The sequence below is a fragment of the Mixophyes fleayi genome, chromosome 3 (assembly GCF_038048845.1).
Source record: "Mixophyes fleayi isolate aMixFle1 chromosome 3, aMixFle1.hap1, whole genome shotgun sequence".
In the NCBI taxonomy this organism is placed as follows: Eukaryota; Metazoa; Chordata; class Amphibia; order Anura; family Limnodynastidae; genus Mixophyes; species Mixophyes fleayi.
In genome coordinates this window covers 29,429,191-29,448,961 of record NC_134404.1, presented here as the reverse complement: position 1 = coordinate 29,448,961, position 19,771 = coordinate 29,429,191, and the positions used below count along the sequence as shown (strand labels likewise).

General features: G+C 40.7%; 1 protein-coding gene across 2 annotated transcripts in view; it reads right to left on the bottom strand.

The window, feature by feature from the left end:
• Nucleotides 1-19,771, bottom strand: part of LOC142143438 (cytochrome P450 2K4-like) — a 181,540-nt gene that overhangs the window by 144,668 nt on the left and 17,101 nt on the right. Inside the window, exons 5-7 of one of the 2 annotated variants that reach the window (XM_075201279.1) lie at nt 19,161-19,318; nt 16,922-17,098; nt 2,222-2,363 (exon numbers count right to left, since the gene is read on the bottom strand). In XM_075201279.1, the coding sequence (XP_075057380.1) occupies nt 2,222-2,363; nt 16,922-17,098; nt 19,161-19,318 (477 nt within the window). The remainder of the gene's footprint in view (nt 1-2,221; nt 2,364-16,921; nt 17,099-19,160; nt 19,319-19,771) is intronic. The other variant, XM_075201280.1, reaches the window with a different exon arrangement.

Below are 19,771 nucleotides of genomic sequence, written 5' to 3'. Positions count from 1 at the left end.
CTGGTTTGTGACTATTAATTGAATGCACGGATGAGTTTGGAAAGGAGGGTGAGTTATTAAATGTGCATATGAATTATTTAATGCTTGGATGGTTGTGGGAAATGTTATATTAAACGGAAATGCTATTAATTTATTGCTGGGGCTGTTTGGAGGGAGGGAAATAGGTTTATTTATTAAATGTGAGCACTATTATTTTAATGTTGGGGCTGGAGGGAGGCCTAATTATTACCTAATTATTAAATGTGGGTGCTATTGATTTAATGCCGGGGATGGTTGGAGTTTTATAACTTTCATGTACCCATGTTTTTTTTCTCAAATAGGACCTCCAGCGTTCCAGGATCCAGCAAGCAGCAACTGATCTAAAGACACCAGCAGCCACAGGTGGGAAAGTGACAAGAACAGGTAGGAGAGAGCAGGACAGTCTGCCAACTGTCCTGATTCTGCTTGTGCAATCCCGAATTTGGGTGACTGTCTCGCTTTGTCAGGATTTGGTCCGACTACAAGTACAGTTGGGAGGTATGTCCTGCTTCACACTGTACTGCTCGTGAAGGCAGAGTTGCGTGCACCTAACAGTAGTGCACACATTATTGCCAGTGTATTTGTCTATAATGTATCTAATATGATAACCCTCCTGTTTTAAGTGGCCCAGGTCCCCCAAGAGTCTTTTTCCAGCTCTGGTAATACATTAGTGGTTTTTGCAACGATTCCATTCCTGCCTTCTACCTTGCACTGGTCCCATTCCCAGATCACTTTGTCAGCCCCCATTGCACTGACAATATCATTAATCCTGCCTCATTTGCACTTACTATATCATCATCAAACCCTTGGAATAGCTCTCCCCTTCACTTACGCCATTGTCTGCCAATCCTCCCTACACTGTTATTAATTCAAACCACCACGAATCACTGGGCATAATTAGTGCTCATACTCAATTGTTACAACAGAAGTGTTTTCTTGCAGATGCTTGAAGCATTTTACCTCTGTGGTGATCGCACTGGATAGCCATTTATTAGAAGGATTATTTTTAGTACATTTTTTTGAAACACACAGTACACATTTTATATATTAAAAGAGAGAGAGATTTGACTGGTAGTTTACAACTCATGATGTCAGGGAAGATCCAACAGTGAGTGATTTGCTCATATGATGCTCTGGCAGTCTGATCAGATATGATTCTGTCAACATATTTCATAATAGATAAGCTTATTAAACAAAGAAAGAAATGTTTCTATCAAAGGAATATTGGAAGGATGTGTTAGTAGGCAATAAACAAGTTTGAGCACTGAGGTATAAACCAGTCGCAGATAATGCAAAATAATTCATGTATTTGTATAACACAGGACTGGCAGCCTTTTCCCTGCATTGCCTTAGCAATGACCCAATATTTATTAAGTCATAACATCTAGGTTTTCCTAAATGTAACTACAACCATATTTCAGTAGTTCTAAATCCTGCCTATTTTTGTGCTGGCCCCATCTACAGTTGATTTGGTCCCACCGACACGAGGCCCCTTCAAGAATTTTTTTCCAGGGCCTCTTTAAGTTCCCAATCTGCCCCTGATGGGTCTGTAGACCTAATTTTCTGGGGCAGTGCAAAATGACATTTTATTTGGTATAAGAATATTATTAGATTTTTCTTGATGTGCAGAGGAGTGTAAGGCCATTTTCACGCTACAAAATGACTCGACATTTACATCAGCTCCAAACAATGTGTTAAAAAAATATATAGAGTGCTCTTCATAATTAAACCTCTGGTTGCTGTGGTTTCCTCCCACACTCCAAAAAGTATAGGTTAATTGCCTTATGGCAAAATTAACCTGGGAGTGTTCATGTGATAGGGATTATTGGTTATAAATTCCACTGGGGCAGGGACTGATGGGAATTATTAAATATTCTCTGTAAAGCACTGTGCAATATGTAGGCGCTGTATGAATAAAGGTTAATAATTTCTACTGAATCTAAAACACATAGAGTAAGATAGTGCTTAGAGGGATAATGACACAAAACAGCAGCATATATCCACCAAATGAATGGGTCTCAAAACAGCACAACCACTGCAAGAACACCTGATCTCAGCACATTATAATTTATATATTTAAGTGGAACCTATGGCAGCTCTGTATGAAGAAATATTCAGAAACAAGAGAGAAAATAATAATAATTTTTATAAATATAAACTTTACAAACTGAATTTTTGATGTGCTTTAAGAAGATAAACTTACTTTGAATTTCTGGATTCTCCATCATTAGCAGAAGACCCCACCGAAGACTGTTGTAGGTTGTATCCATACCACCAATAAACAAACTGACGAGCAAACCTTTAAGGTTTTCATTGTGATAGTACAGTCCAAATTGGGATTTTACCTGCACAACATACAGTAAAATATTATTATTATTACATATATCCAGAGTATCCTAATTCAATACAAATGTATACAAACAAAAACATACAAATATAAGAACTTTAGGGAAGCCTGAATTTCACAAACAAATACATACAGTTTTCTACACATGTACTGTACTTTGTTAAATTATCCATTAATTCTTAATAATATTGATTTGCTACCTTTTACAGAGCCCATTCACAATTATTCTTATATTCTATATTTTTTTTAACATTTTAAATCTGAAGGTTTGGGACAACTTTGTCAACAGCAAGACCTGGCCGATTCACAAGGTATGGATATAGATTGGTTCAGGTCTCATTACAACTTAAACATTGAGAGCTTGATTTAGAGTTTGTCTATGAGCAAATACCCATCTGAATTTGTAAACCTGGTCTTAAGTCGGGTCTAGCAAAAGCAAAGTGTCTCCGTGGACTGTTTTGCAGGCACATTGCACTGTATTGACTCTCCCCCTAAGAATATGGGATGTGACTAAACATTATAGGTGCCATGGTGTGGGCATTTGGGTGTTATATCATGTGGAGGGTACCGTATGTTAAATAATGTGCTGGTATATAAGGAGGGGTGTGTCTGTAGCAATATGCTGGTCATTTTGCTTAACAGTACCCAAAACCATGTGTTTTATCCTTTTTTAATGCACATTACATTTTACACTGTAAAAGTGTTGACTCCTGGCTCTTGAGTAATTTGTATATTTCCCGCATAGCCTTGCCTCCTAAATTGGTTCTAGCTTTTGTTTTCCTGCAGCAGTTTTTCACTACATCTAGAGGGAGATTCAAGTTGGCGCGAGGTGTCTACGGAATGTCCGCGGAGACACCTCGCGCCAAAATTATGGCTGGAATTTACGCTCACTTTTCTTCACCCGAAAAATGACTGGAGATTATAATATAGTATAATGTATACAATCCCAATATTTAATAAAGGAATTCTGAGACATATCCACCATAGATATATTGCTGAAAATAAACTAATATCAGAGTTTTTGTTCTTTTGAAGGGACCAGTCATGGCAATCGAATCGCACCGGTTTCTATGTGGAATGAAGTCATCTGCATCTTGGTAATTTAGTTGATGTAATTTATTTGTATTTTGTGAGAGAAAGGTGAAGCTTATGCGCTCACCTCCTGATGGTTGCAGGAGCTGCAGTCAGGACTAGGAATCCCTCCCTAGTGGTACAATAGCAAACAGAGTTTCCCTGTGCGCTCACTGGCTAAATGAATCAATTACTAATATGTGATATATGGTGTACCTGGTGCATGACTCCAATACCTCCCACTAATCGAACAAGGCTATATGGCTTTAATTAATCTCATTTATTAATCCCTGCACAAAGGAAACTTAAATAGGATAAAAAGCAATTTCTGATGATAAAACAGATCTAAAACGCATGAATATAATTCTACACACATATACTTGTGAGAAGCTAAAATGTCCAATGCCAGAATTGATGTTAAAACTAGGGATGAGCGCGCTCGGATTTCTGAAATCCGAGCCCACCCGAACGTTTGGGATCCGAGTCGGATCCGAGACAGATCCGGGTATTGGCGCCAAATTCAAAAGTGAAACTGAGGCTCTGACTCATAATCCCGTTGTCGGATCTCGCGATACTCGGATCCTATAAATTCCCCGCTAGTCGCCGCCATCTTCACTCGGGCATTGATCAGGGTAGAGGGAGGGTGTGTTAGGTGGTCCTCTGTGCTGTTTAGTTCTGTGCTGTTTAGTTCTGTGCTGTTTAGTTCTGTGCTGTTTAGTTCTGTGCTGTTTAGTTCTGTGCTGTTTAGTTCTGTGCTGTTTAGTGCTGTGCTGTGCTGTGCTGTGCTGTGCTGTGCTGTGCTGTGTTCTGCAGTATCAGTCCAGTGGTGCTGTGTGCTGTGCTCTGTCCTTCTGAGGTCAGTGGTGCTGCTGGGTCCTGTGCTGTGTCCTGTTCAGTCCAGTGGTGCTGTGTCCTGTGCTCTGTGCTTCTAAGGGCATAGTTATTTCCCCAATATTCCCCTGTGTTTAAAAAAATAAAAAAAAGTTTTTTTTATAAAATACCAAAAACTACTTTAATATTTTTTAATTACCACAAAATTTTCACAACCAATCCTGCAGTATAAGCCCATTGGTACTGCAATATTACCAAGTTCACACATTCAGCAGTAAAAGTCCAGTGGTACTGCAATATTACAAAGTTTACACATTCTGCAGTATCAGTCCAGTGGTGCTGTGTCCTGTGCTCTGTCCTGCTGAGTTCCGTAGTGCTGCTGGGTCCTGTGCCGTGTCCTGTTCAGTCCAGTGGTGCTGTGTCCTGTGCTCTGTGCTTCTAAGGGCATAGTTATTTCCCCATTATTCCCAAGTTTGTAAAAAATAAAAAAAAAGTAAAAAAAAATAAAAAATTAAAAAAAAAAAAAAAATATATAATAAATATAACCAAATTTGCAAAACCAATCCAGCATTATAAGTCCATTGGTACTGCAATATTACCAAGTTCACACATTCTGCAGTATCTTGTGCTACATATAATGGAGACCAAAAATTTGGAGGATAAAGTAGGGAAAGATCAAGACCCACTTCCTCCTAATGCTGAAGCTGCTGCCACTAGTCATGACATAGACGATGAAATGCCATCAACGTCGTCTTCCAAGCCCGATGCCCAATCTCGTAGTACCGGGCATGTAAAATCCAAAAAGCCCAAGTTAAGAAAAAGTAGCAAAAAGAGAAACTTAAAATCATCTGAGGAGAAACGTAAAGTTGCCAATATGCCATTTACGACACGGAGTGGCAAGGAACGGCTTAGGCCCTGGCCCGTGTTCATGACTAGTGGTTCAGCTTCACCCACGGATCTTAGCCCTCCTCCTCCTCCCCCCCCCTACAAAAAATTGAAGAGAGTTATGCTGTCAGCAACAAAACAGCAAACAACTCTGCCTTCTAAAGAGAAATTATCACAAATCCCCAAGGCGAGTCCAAGGGTGTTGGTGGTTGTCAAGCCTGACCTTCCCATCACTGTACGGGAAGAGGTGGCTCGGGAGGAGGCTATTGATGATGTAGCTGGCGCTGTGGAGGAACTTGATGATGAGGATGGTGATGTGGTTATTGTAAATGAGGCACCAGGGGGGGAAACAGCTGATGTCCATGGGATGAAAAAGCCCATCGTCATGCCTGGTCAGAAGACCAAAAAATGCACCTCTTCGGTCTGGAGTTATTTTTATCCAAATCCAGACAACCAATGTATGGCAATATGTAGCTTATGTAAAGCTCAAATAAGCAGGGGTAAGGATCTTGCCCACCTAGGAACATCCTCCCTTATACGTCACCTGAATAACCTTCATAGTTCAGTGGTTAGTTCAGGAACTGGGGCTAGGACCCTCATTGGTACAGGGACACCTAAATCCCGTGGTCCAGTTGGATACACACCAGCAACACCCTCCTCGTCAACTTCCTCCACAATCTCCATCAGATTCAGTCCTGCAGCCCAAGTCACCAGCCAGACTGAGTCCTCCTCAATACGGGATTCATCCGAGGAATCCTGCAGCGGTACGCCTACTACTGCCACTGCTGCTGTTGCTGCTGTTAGTCGGTCATCTTCCCAGAGGGGAAGTCGTAAGACCGCTAAGTCTTTCACCAAACAATTGACCGTCCAACAGTCGTTTGCCATGACCACCAAATACGATAGTAGTCACCCTATTGCAAAGCGTATAACTGCGGCTGTAACTGCAATGTTGGTGTTAGACGTGCGCCCGGTGTCCGCCATCAGTGGAGTGGGATTTAGAGGGTTGATGGAGGTATTGTGTCCCCGGTACCAAATCCCCTCGAGATTCCACTTCACTAGGCAGGCGATACCAAAAATGTACAGAGAAGTACGATCAAGTGTCCTCAGTGCTCTTAAAAATGCGGTTGTACCCACTGTCCACTTAACCACGGACATGTGGACAAGTGGTTCTGGGCAAACGAAGGACTATATGACTGTGACAGCCCACTGGGTAGATGCATCCCCTTCCGCAGCAACAGCAACAGCTGCATCAGTAGCAGCATCTACAAAATGGCTGCTCATGCAAAGGCAGGCAACATTGTGCATTACAGGCTTTAATAAGAGGCACAACGCTGCCAACATATTAGAGAAAATGAGGGAAATTATCTCCCAGTGGCTTACCCCACTTAGACTCTCATGGGGATTTGTGGTGTCAGACAATGCCAGTAACATTGTGCGGGCATTAAATATGGGCAATTTCCAGCACGTCCCATGTTTTGCCCACACCATTAATTTGGTGGTGCAGCATTACCTCAAGAGTGACAGGGGTGTGCAGGAGATGCTTGCGGTGGCCCGCAAAATTGCTGGACACTTTCGGCATTCAGCCAGTGCCTACCGCAGACTAGAGGCACATCAAAAAAGCTTGAACCTGCCCTGCCATCACCTCAAACAAGAGGTTGTGACGCGCTGGAACTCCACCCTCTATATGCTGCAGAGGATAGAGGAGCAGCAAAAGGCCATTCAGGCCTACACAGCCACCTACGACATAGGCAAAGGAGTGGGGATGCGCCTGAGTCAAGCGCAGTGGAGACTGATTTCCGTGTTGTGCAAGGTTCTGCAGCCATTTGAACTTGCCACACGAGAAGTCAGTTCCGACACTGCCAGCTTGAGTCAGGTCATTCCCCTGATCAGGCTGTTGCAGAAGCAGCTGGAGAAAGTGAGGGAGGAGCTGGTAAGCCATTGCGATTACAGCAAGCATGTAGCTCTTGTGGATGTAGCCCTTCGTACGCTTTGCCAGGATCCGAGGGTGGTCACTCTTTTAAAGTCAGAGGAATACATTCTGGCCACCGTGCTCGATCCTCGGTTTAAAGCGTATGTTGTGTCTCTGTTTCCGGCGGACACAAATCTACAGCGGTGCAAAGACCTGCTGGTCAGGAGATTGTCCTCTGAAGAGGACCGTGACATGCCAACAGCTCCACCCTCATTTTCTTCCACATCTATGGCTGCGAGGAAAAAGCTCAGTTTTCCCAAAAGAGGCACTGGCGGGGATGCTGATAACATCTGGTCCGGACTGAAGGACCTGCCAACCATTGCAGACATGTCTACTCTCGCTGCATTGGATGCTGTCACAATAGAAAAAATTGTGGATGATTACTTTGCTGACACCATCCAAGTAGACATGTCAGACAGTCCATATTGTTACTGGCAGGAAAAAAAGGCAGTTTGGAAGCCCCTGTACAAACTGGCTCTATTTTACCTGAGTTGTCCCCCCTCCAGTGTGTACTCGGAAAGAGTTTTTAGTGCAGCGGGGAACCTGGTCAGTGAGCGGCGAAGGAGGTTGCTTCCTCACAACGTTGAAAAAATGATGTTTATAAAAATGAATAATCAATTCCTCAATGAAGTACAGCACTGCCCTCCAGATACTACAGAGGGACCTGTGGTTGTGGAGTCCAGCGGGGACGAATTGATAATGTGTGATGAGGAGGAAGTACACACTGTAGGGGGAGAGGAATCAGAGGTTGAGGATGAGGACGACATCTTGCCTCAGTAGAGCCTGTTTAGTCTGTACAGGGAGAGATGAATAGCTTTTTTGGTGTGGGGGCCCAAACAAACCAATCATTTCAGTCAAAGTTGTTTGGTAGGCCCTGTCGCTGAAATGATTGGTTTGTTAAAGTGTGCATGTCCTATTTCAACAGCAGACCTCTCAACTGCAGCTCATCCCTCCTCTGCGGGGATAATGTCTCCTGTGCTCTGACACGTCACTCTGTGTACTCTCAGCCTCAGGATCTGACACTACAGCTACCATGCCTCTTGTAGCAGCCCTCACTCCAGGGCCTCTTCCATGTGCAGTGTCCCCCTCTCTCTTGGGTTCACTATAGTGGCATGGAGTTCTCCCCCTCATCCAGGGCACACATTCCTTGCCCTGGCTCAGTCACCACGCTCAGACTTCCAGGCAATGCTGGGGGAGCCTGGGAGCTTCCACCCCAGGTCCCCAGCTACAACTCTCCTCTCCTGTGTCTTCTCTCTCTTTCTGACACTTTAAAGATCGTGCCTTTAAATGAAAAAGTCAGTCTTCATTGCACGACTATGTGCAAGTGCAACAGGGACATTTTTTTGGGTTTACAAAGTCAAACAATAACACTACGACCCTGTCTGTCTGGGGTCTGTCAATGACGAATTGTCTGGAGCATGTTTTGAGGAGGTATTGTGGCCCCGGTATCAAATTGGGTACCGGGGCCACCCCACTATGCAGTCCAGATACTTGTTTGGTGGAATTCCGACACGTGGAGGGTTTTTTAATTATATTGTGGCCTCGGTACCAAATTGTGTACCGGGGCCACCACACTACGCAGTCAAGATACTTGTTTGGTGGAATTCAGACCAGTTGAGGGTTTTATTATTATATTGTGTGGACCACTCTATCTATACCACACTACAACTCTATACCACTCTATTTCCTACTTTAATTCTATTTAATTCTATTTCCTACTTTAATTCTATTACTAATTAATTAACATAAAGAGGAACAAAAATAACCAATTTTACCAAAAGTATAATATGACTTAGACTTACAAACACTACACTTGAAAGATCGTGCCTTTAAATGAAAAAGTAAGTCTTCATTGCATGACTATGTGCAACAGGGACAGTTTTTTTACAAAGTCAACTAATAACACTTGGACCCTGTCTGTCTTTAACATACTTAATGGGATCTCAATGACGAATTGTCTGTAGCATGTTTGGAGGAGGTATTGTGGCCCCGGTATCAAGTTGGGTACCGGGGCCACCCCACTACGCAGTCCAGATACTTGTTTGGTGGAATTCTGACACGTGGAGGGTTTTTTAATTATATTGTGGCCTCGGTACCAAATTGTGTACCGGGGCCACCACACTACGCAGTCAAGATAGATAGATGCGTATCATAGATAAAGTACATTCAGTGGTGTGGGGCAAATTGAAAAATATTCAAAATGCACTGACATTATCAAAAACAAGAGGTTGTCACACGCTAAAACTTCAACATGTATATGATGGAGAGGATGGAGGAGCAGCCGTATGTGTAGTGTAATGCAGACCTGTTGAAGGTTTTTTATATATTTTATTGTGGTGCCCAGTGCCCACTCCTCTACGCAGTCCAGGTACATTTATTGGTGCGATTCATAAAAGTTCAGGGTTTTTAAGATATTGTGGTGACCCACTCCTCTACGCAGTCCAGGTACATTTATTGGTGCGATTCATAAAAGTTCAGGGTTTTTAATATATTGTGGTGACCCACTCCTCTACGCAGTCCAGGTACATTTATTGGTGCGATTCTTAAAAGTTCAGGGTTTTTAAGATATTGTGGTGACCCACTCCTCTACGCAGTCCAGGTACATTTATTGGTGCGATTCTTAAAAGTTCAGGGTTTTTAAGATATTGTGGTGACCCACTCCTCTACGCAGTCCAGGTACATTTATTGGTGCGATTCATAAAAGTTCAGGGTTTTTAATATATTGTGGTGACCCACTCCTCTACGCAGTCCAGGTACATTTATTGGTGCGAATCAAACAAGTTGATGGTTTTCTTATTATATATATTGTGGTGACCCACTCCTCTACGCAGTCCAGGTACATTTATTGGTGCGATTCATAAAAGTTCAGGGTTTTTAAGATATTGTGGTGACCCACTCCTCTACGCAGTCCAGGTACATTTATTGGTGCGAATCAAACAAGTTGATGGTTTTCTTATTATATATATTGTGGTGACCCACTCCTCTACGCAGTCCAGGTACATTTATTGGTGCGATTCTTAAAAGTTCAGGGTTTTTAAGATATTGTGGTGACCCACTCCTCTACGCAGTCCAGGTACATTTATTGGTGCGATTCATAAAAGTTCAGGGTTTTTAATATATTGTGGTGACCCACTCCTCTACGCAGTCCAGGTACATTTATTGGTGCGATTCATAAAAGTTCAGGGTTTTTAATATATTGTGGTGACCCACTCCTCTACGCAGTCCAGGTACATTTATTGGTGCGAATCAAACAAGTTGATGGTTTTCTTATTATATATATTGTGGTGACCCACTCCTCTACGCAGTCCAGGTACATTTATTGGTGCGATTCATAAAAGTTCAGGGTTTTTAATATATTGTGGTGACCCACTCCTCTACGCAGTCCAGGTACATTTATTGGTGCGAATCAAACAAGTTGATGGTTTTCTTATTATATATATTGTGGTGACCCACTCCTCTACGCAGTCCAGGTACATTTATTGGTGCGAATCATAAAAGTTCAGGGTTTTTAAGATATTGTGGTGACCCACTCCTCTACGCAGTCCAGAAAGATACCTTTTTGCAACGTTTTGGACTAATAACTATATTGTGAGGTGTTCAGAATACACTGTAAATTAGTAGAAATGCTTGTTATTGAATGTTATTGAGGTTAATAATAGCCTAGGAGTGAAAATAAGCCCAAAAACTTGATTTTTAAACTTTTTATGTTTTTTTCAAAAAAAATCCGAATCCAATACCTTAAATCCGAACCGAGACCTTTCGTCAAGTGTTTTGCGAGACAAATCCGAACCTCAAAAATAACGAAAATCCGGATCCAAAACACAAAACACGAGACCTCAAAAGTCGCCGGTGCACATCCCTAGTTAAAACACAACCATGATATATACAGGTATCGTCATATATACTATTGACGATACCTGTATATATCATGGTTGTGTTTTAACATCAATTCCGGCATTGGACATTTTAGTTTATCACAAGTATACTATCACATATTAGTAATTTGTATTTTTTGAACACATTTGATACAGTTCCACATTAGAGACTGGTACATAGATTATAAGTACTGGAACTAGACTATATGGGTAGCAGAGAGGGTTTAAATAAGTGGAACATATTAAGATTGGGTTAATGATCTTTTTGAAGATCTAGGAAGTAAGGTGTCCCATTTGCAGACATCAACAAACATTGTAAGATTATTCATTTTGAGCAGAACATTAAATTGCTACAGAAGGATTTGGCTCAGATGTCGAGTTGGGCAGAGGAATGACATATGTTGAATGTAGAATAATTTAAGAATATTCATGTAGGCTGTGGAAAAAATCGTGCTACCTATAGACTTAATAGGATAAAATTGCGAACATCTGCTATGAAAAAGGACTTGAATATGAATGTGGTACGTTGTTGCGAATAGTTAAATACCAACACTGATTATACCTACATAAAAATAGCGAACACTATTACAGTGACATTAAAAAAATATAGACTTACCAGGAAAAAGACACAGAAGATTTCAGACAAGGCTTGAACTCAGCAATGCCAGGACACGGCACTCTATGCTAATATTAACCCTAGCCCTACCCCTAATTCTAACCCTAATCCTAATTCTAACCCTAACCTTAAACCTTAGTGTGGATTAATGAGGCGCCTGGCCTTGGCGCTTTAAAACAGGAAATGTTAGTGTCCCTATTATTATTATTATTATTATTATAATCGTAGATTTAAATGGCACCACAGTGCACAGTGGGCATGCAGTGGAGGAGAGGGTGCGGAGTAGTTTGGAAGGAATAGGGTCGAGTGGACAGGTTGTTGGGTAAGATAAGATGAGTGCAGAGACTTTGTCTTCAGCTACTGCAAAGAATGAATTAAGTGTGGATTGGGGAGTGTAGGTAAAGGTGGGTAGACTGAGAGGAATGAGTGGAATTTGGCATTAGGAAATAGCTTGTCAAAAGGTGCAAAATCATGGGCAGTGAGGGAGAAAGGAGGAGGAGGTGCAGGTGGGCAGAGAAGTGAGTTGAAGTTGGCAAAGAGGCAATTTGGGTTAGAAGACTGGGTGGATAGTAGAGATTTGAAGAATGTTTGTTTACCAATTGAAAGGGCAGCGCTGTAAGATGAAAGGATGAATTTATAGTGGAGGAAATCGGTATAGAAACAAGATTTCCTCCAGTGGCGCTCTGCAGTGCGGGAGCACTTTTGCAGGTAGCGGGTCTGTTTGTTGTGCCAAGGCTGGGGTTTGGATCATTGGAGACTGTATGTAGTAGATGAAACTGAATTTTCTAGGGCTGAAGTGAGTGTTTTGTTATAGAAAGACGCAGCCTAATTAGGACAGGACAATGCAGTCAATGGAGGAAATAGTTGTCTTAGGAAAAATGAGAAGTGGAGTGGGTTAAGAGTACTAAAGTTTTGTTGTATACGTGTATTTTTGGGTGCAGGGGGAAGGGCATGCGGTAAGGTGAGGATGAAGGAAAGGAGGTAATGATCAGAGAGTGGGAAGGCTAATTGGAGAAACTAGAGATGAAGCAGTAGCGGGAGAAGACAAGGTCAAGGCAGTGCCCATCACAGTGGGTGGGAGATGAGGTTTTTTGGGAGAGACCAAAGGATGAAATAAGTGAAAGTAGTTTACAGGCAGAAGAGACAGTTGGATTATCAATGGGAATGTTCAAATCACCTAGCATGAGTGTAGGCAGGTCAAAGGGTAGGAAATAAGTGAGCCAGGCAGCAAAGTTGTGAAGAAATTGGGAAACTGCACCTGGGGGCCATAAATGACAGCAACTCGAAGGTGGAGAGGATAAAATAGATGGATAGTGTGGACTTCAGAGGAAGAGAATGAGAGGTAGGATTCAGAGGGTATGACTTGGAAGGTGCTGCTTAGAGAGAGTAGAATGCCTATTCCACCACCTTGTCTGTTTCCGGGTCTGGGAGTGTGGCTTCATAGGAGAGAGCTGCAAGGGATATAAAGTGCCAGAGGAAGTGAGCCAAGTTTCTGTAATGGTAAGGAGGTTGAGGGATTTAGAAATTAATAGATCATGGATGGATGTAAGTTTGTTACAAACAGAGCTGGTTCCATAGTGCACAGGAGAAGGGAAGAGAGGGTAGTGGAGCTATGTGGATAAGGTTGGCGGGATTTTAAGTACAGGATGGATGAAAAGGTTTGGGGTGAAGTGAGAAGCGTGAGCAGATAATGGGGATTGTACGGGGCCCAGGGTTAAGAGAGATATCACCAGCAGCCATGACAATGAGCAAGGTGAGAAAGAGGACATGCGAAAAGGATTTGTGGGTGTGAGGTATATTTCTGTTTATGTAGGCTGGTGAGTGTGGTGGGTGCAGGAAACAAAACAGTTCATGTGTGCAGACTAATGAGGAGGGAAGTAGTGAAGGGGAAATCATATCGGGGAGGGAGGACTAAAATGATGGGAAAATAAAAGCAGTTTGCAGAGAAGTATGGTAACAGTAAATAGAAGAGACTGTAAATTGAGTAGGTGCATGATGGAGAGATGTGAATGAATGTGTATTAGCTAGAGTAGGTTATGAGAGAGTAGAAAGGAACAATTGATCCAAATTGTGTGGGGCAATGGAAGAGGTAAAGTATAATTTACCGCCCCCTGGCTGGGGTTAATGGAGTAGGCAATTTCTGCTGCTCTGACACAACGAATTCCAGGTAGATGCTGACAGTTGGGTGCAGAGGGTCCAGCAGCCAAACAGAGATGGTTATCGCAAACAGTGAATAGCTGAACAGATGTTGAAACAGCAATGACAGTTGATCTCTATGGGTCCCACAGCTGGATAGAGATGGTAATTCTGCAGATCCAAAAACAGCCTTGTATTTCGGTATGAAGTCAATCCTCAGTGCTGCTGTGATGTTTGCCAACTGTATTTAGAAATATCCAAAGCGTTCTCTTTGTGAGAATAAGGAAAAGGGGGAGCATGGGCTAAGAGGTGAACCATTGTATAGCTTACTCCAACTGCCATCCGCATGCCAATTATTATGTTATGTTAATTGATGTTAATTCTAAGTGCAGGCATTTTCTTTGGTCGCAGTTAACAGGAGCCGAGTTCAAGCTGGGACAGAAATCTTCTGTGTCTATTTCTTGGTAAGTCTATGCTTTTCTAATGTCGCTGTCATAGTGTTCACTATTTTTATGTAGGTATAATCAGTGTCTGTTATTTGTGTCGTAATTCTGACTACCACCTTTGGTATACTAGTAAAGATTTATCAGCGCCTAGTGTCAGGCAGCTGCTGCAAGTGCTTATAATATCCTGAGATATATAATACGGATTATAAATGCATGACAAGCAAATGCCATTTTTTGGCTATTGTATAAATCACTTGTTGGACTACATCTTGAATATATGGTCAAGTTTTTGGCATCTGTGTATAAAGATAGACAGGGGAACAGGAGGGTTAATTATTACTCAGAGACTTGACAAACTGGAGTTGTTTAACTTGGAGGAAAAAGGCATCTTAAGATGTTACCTAATGAATGCATATGAATGTGTTCAAGGTCTATAAAAATATGTGTTGGAGCTTTTCACACCCAGGATTGCACAGGTGACTCAAGAGCATCTATTGTGTCTAGAGGAGAATTGTTTTTTGCTATCAACATAGAAAGGGTTTGTCACCGTAAATAGTTTAATTGAGCTGAATATCACCTCAAATAGCATTATCTGTAAAGCTGCCTTGCGAAATAGAGGGAGAACCTGACAGCATCTGTGATTATGTAAGTCTGATTTGGCAAGAGCTTAGTGTAGAAATAGAAGCTTAACTTTTGAGAATTAGACCTTATCGATTGGGGAAGTGATTTTTGCCCAATTGATTACGACTATATTTGAGTAAACTGGCTGCTTTAAGACGGAGTGTGTTTTAGTTCTGAGAGGTGACTTTGCAGAAAGTCAAGAAGTGAGCTTTAGAGAGACAGCAAGTCAGGGTGTTGCTATCATGAGAGTCTAGAATTGTGACCATGTTTTTTCATTTCATGAGACACCTATGAGTAGTGAAACTGCACTTGTTAGATTTCAAGTGTGGCTAGAGGAAAATAAAGGAGTATATCAATGCCCAACGTGTGAGAGAAAGCTTGTGTGACTGCAACTAAGTTAGAGGCAGAAGCTAGACATAGAATAGCACAGCTGACCCATCATGTAAGAGTGCTACCTCCTGTCATCATCATCATTTATTTATATAGCGCCACTAATTCCGCAGCGCTGTACAGAGAACTCATTTACATCAGTCCTTGCCCCATTGGAGCTTACAGTCTAAATTCCCTAATATAGACACACAGTCACACACAGATATAGACAGAGAGGGAGAAAGACAGACTAGGATCACCTGTGTTTTATAATGCAAAGAAACTAACAACTGTGCGGTTTATTTCCATCAAAGAGACAAATGATCTAGTGTCCATTATTATTTCAACTCACAACTCAGGTACAATTTCTGTATCAGCTATACATAAACTGACTTGAAATTAAACTTATACGTGCAGGGGCTACTATATTCCTGTTTGCTCACAAGGACCTGAGGTGAGACAGACTAAGCTAGAATCAGGAGTCAGACCCAATGGTATGTGAAATCTTTGGGAAGTCTCTGCAAAGCCCATCATAATCCATGGAGGTTGGGCAGTTACAGTTGACAGATCCAGTATCAATGACAATAACTTGTAGAGTAGAATAAAAAGCTAAATAAGGGCTGCACTCCACAGTGAGGTGACAAATTTCATGGGGTACACAGAAGAGATTGTTCTTCACAAAAATAAGATGAGAAAGTTAGAATCCACAGGGTTCCAAATTCTAATCTAGAATGTACAGTTAGAGTGTAGGAAACTGAACAATTGGGCACCTGTCACATGTTTTAACATTGATTACAATTTTGCACTTAATCACCCCATGCTAGGTACTGGACATGATCACCAATACAGTTGGAGTATGGCATCTGTGTGATTAGATGCATACTCTGCATATTGGAAATCATTTCATATTTCCCAAAAAACATGCTCAAACTGTGTTTTAAACCACAGGAGCTCTCTCCCCAGCCCTCAGATACTGTAATTTGACAGAAAGACATTCCTAATGTACTTCAATATTACTAATGTTTTAAACAAAAACAACTAGACCTTCAGCTTGCCTTCTTTATATAATGGCATTGAAAAAGACCAGATTTCTCCTAATTGTTCTGTATCTATCCCATTCACTGACTCCCTGGAACACGCTAGGTTATATTAAAACGGATAACTCTAGAAGCCATGCAACCATAAGACAATGGCTCCCTAAAGGAATGAGCAATATTATCAATCCCAATAAAATCTACAATACCCAGTAAAATACACAACAATGTTCATTCAATATAATTTTGATAATTCGTCACTGACATTTTTAACTGTGAAAAAGCTTAGACTGTGGGATTCAGTGATGATGGATGTAATATTGGTCGAAGGGCTGGATGGATGTAAAATTAGATACCTTTCTCATAAGGGTGGTATCTATAGTTATAATTTAAGCAGTTGAGGTTATTGATCAAGGGAATTAGTTTACCAAAAAAGAGGTTAAACTATAAGGTTAAATTGACAGATGCACCTATAACTGTGCATCCTCAGTAACTATATGACTTATTGCTACACCAGTTGGGGGTTCTGAACATGAGCATGTGGTAATTAAACCATCCAAAAATGAAAAAAAATGAAAAATTAAGTCTTAAGTAAAAAATTCACATAACACATTTTGGTAATAAATGGAAAACTTGGGGAAACATGCAATTGTTTTGTATAATGAGTTTGTTAGCCCACAAAGTATTGTTGAGAATACAATACCTGTTGTCGTTTTAAAAGAAATGCGTCAAGAACGTTCGTAGGTTCTTGTAGATCCAGTTTGGCCATTGCTTTTGTGCATATTTCATTAAGACACTTGTCCATCTCTAGATATTTGTTAAAAAGGGTTTTGTGAGCTCCAGGTAGCCAACGCATTAGGGATGGATAAGCGTTGTAAATCTGGAAGAAATCATGATAATAAGTGTCAGTGTTGTAATGTGTTTGATAGAGCAATGCATTATGCAACAATATGGTGCAAAGTTTACAATTTACACCAAAAGAGATATATGCACGATCAAGAGTGACCTCTCATCTTGATAATGATAATTATATTGATATGATTAATGATATTTATTGGGAATTTGGTTGTATAAAGCACTTAAATATTTTGTAAGGGTTGTCATGGCTGACGACATCATGAGACAGTGATGGAGGTCGTCACAAGTTCTAGACAGAGAACACTGTCAATGACCAACAAAACTTAGCTAAGGTTCACTTTTATTGCATTGTGTCGAGTAAACATGTAGATTACTACTCTTGGTGTCTTCACCCTAGGTCATCCTTCAGGTTTTCTTTCTTCAGGAAATAGGTGTGCAGTGTCCCACAAGGGGTCGAAACATTAAACCACTGCCTGTCTAGCCCATTATACATATTATGGACACAAATGGTTTGGAGGACAAACAAAAATGGCACATTTATTATCAAGTGGAGGGAAGTAGATTAGGGTACGGGCAAATTAATAAAGGCCATGTGCTAATATGGATTTGGTTTAGAGTAGAGCTAACAATTGATGGGTTCATTTAGAGTTGGACGTATATTTGTTTTTTGAATGAGATACGCATTTCATACAGCACATGCTCACATAAAATGCACGTGTCTGTAAGTAGACTTTTGCATCTCATTGACTTCTCCTTATGCTTGAAGAGGCACAATGGGTTAAGGAAGAGTAAGACAAGTGTAGGCCGATTACAATTAGGGCATGTTCCTTTAAATCTGACTCAATTAGACGTGGACACACATGCAAATACGCTTTGCAGTTACTGGAAGGCTAGTGCAACTATATGCAATGATAATGGTGATGATCAGAAGCACTATGTAGCCACTTCTGATTGGCTGTTTGTGTACTGACCCCTCCAACTGACAGTACTTACTTCATTAGTGTGGAGACTATACTATTTGAAGTCGTGGCCATGTATTCGAAAATACTTATTTGTCATTCCCATTTGGTTTACTACAAAAAGGACGATTGCCATTAATTTTTTTTAAAGAGAAATAACATATGCTTGTATTTAATTTCATTTATTTTAAATTAATTTTTTTTAATTATATGCTAGATGGAAAATGCAACGTTTCCATTTATTGATAACATTGTCAAGACACTGTTCTCTATTGTGTATGTCACATTTCTTAAAATTATTATATTGTATACAAATAGGGTAATGCAACTGGCATTTATTACTGTAAAGCCTCTTCTATACGCTAGCGCTAAGTTTTTTCTATCCTTACACTAACATGGGGTGTAAGTATACACACTTGACACACATAATGTCAGAATATCGCAAATGTTACTGTTTTCTTTGTTTGGTTTTTTTTCTGTGCGTCTTTTCCTACCTATATGCATCCAACTCTAAATGGGCCCCTGAATATGCACTTACAGTATATGTAACTAGGTTCACTAACTGTGGCATATACAAGATTTTTGCAATAATTCAAATGTGATATTGGTTATAACTCAATATTCTTAAAAAGCACATTACCTAGAACAATAATCTCCTTGGTAGCCTCATTGATATTGCATTAAACTGGCAACATGTGATTTATCACAGTTCAGAGCTTGACACTTACAAATAGAGCCAGGCCCACAAACAATATTAATGTCAATATATGTATATAAAAATATCTCCAAATCACAAACTCTCAGAGACCCTGTAATGTGTCTAAGATATAATTCCCAGTAAGTGGGGGACCGTTGCATCTGTAACGCAATGGCGCACAGTACATTGTGCTACAATAATACTCCTTCAGACTGCCAGTTGAAGTTTGAGAGTATGTTATTAACTCTTTAATACCTTATTTTCAACTTAGAAGTATATCTAGTATTAACCCAATAAGTGCTCCAGTGTTCATATGCAGCAGGCCCCAACAGTGGAATTCAGATTATAATAAGAGCTCCAGAAAAATGATCCAAACCTATCTGCTATCTAGAACCCCTTTTTTAAAAAAAAAAAGATTCATAACTTACCAGACAAACGGGATGTGTCAGCAGTTCAGTAACTTCTTGAAGTAATTTCTCAACCTTCAGATATTTTGGATTCCCACGACTATGCTGACCAATTAATATGGACATAATTATGTTGTTTACAGAAGTGGTTATAACAGGTTTGTATTCAAAGGGTTTTCCTGTTAGAATTAATTCCAATCAAAAATATAATTTTCATAATCACCACAAAGTTACACAGTTGACACATGATAAGAGGATAATAGGATAAAATTTTACTTTTAGTAGTTGTAAAAAATACCATCAAATATCATTTGAAAAATTAAACTCTTAAAAAGCTATAGGTAACGTTTACAATTGTTTTAGTAACCCAATTTGTAATCATGTAGCTACCACCATGGCCCAGTGATGTGGGGCCTAGCAAAGCTTGCCCATCTACTCTATAGGTACCTGTGCCACTATACTGAGCTATTCCTGCCTAGGGTCGGCACATGAGCAGTGGACCACGTTTGGGTGGATGGCAAATATCAAGTAAGACAGCAATTGACAGAACCAAGTCAAGAATCCATGGAGGGGTCAGAGCCACCAGAAAGTAGATTGAAAAACAAGTCATGAAGTACAAACAAACAGGAAAT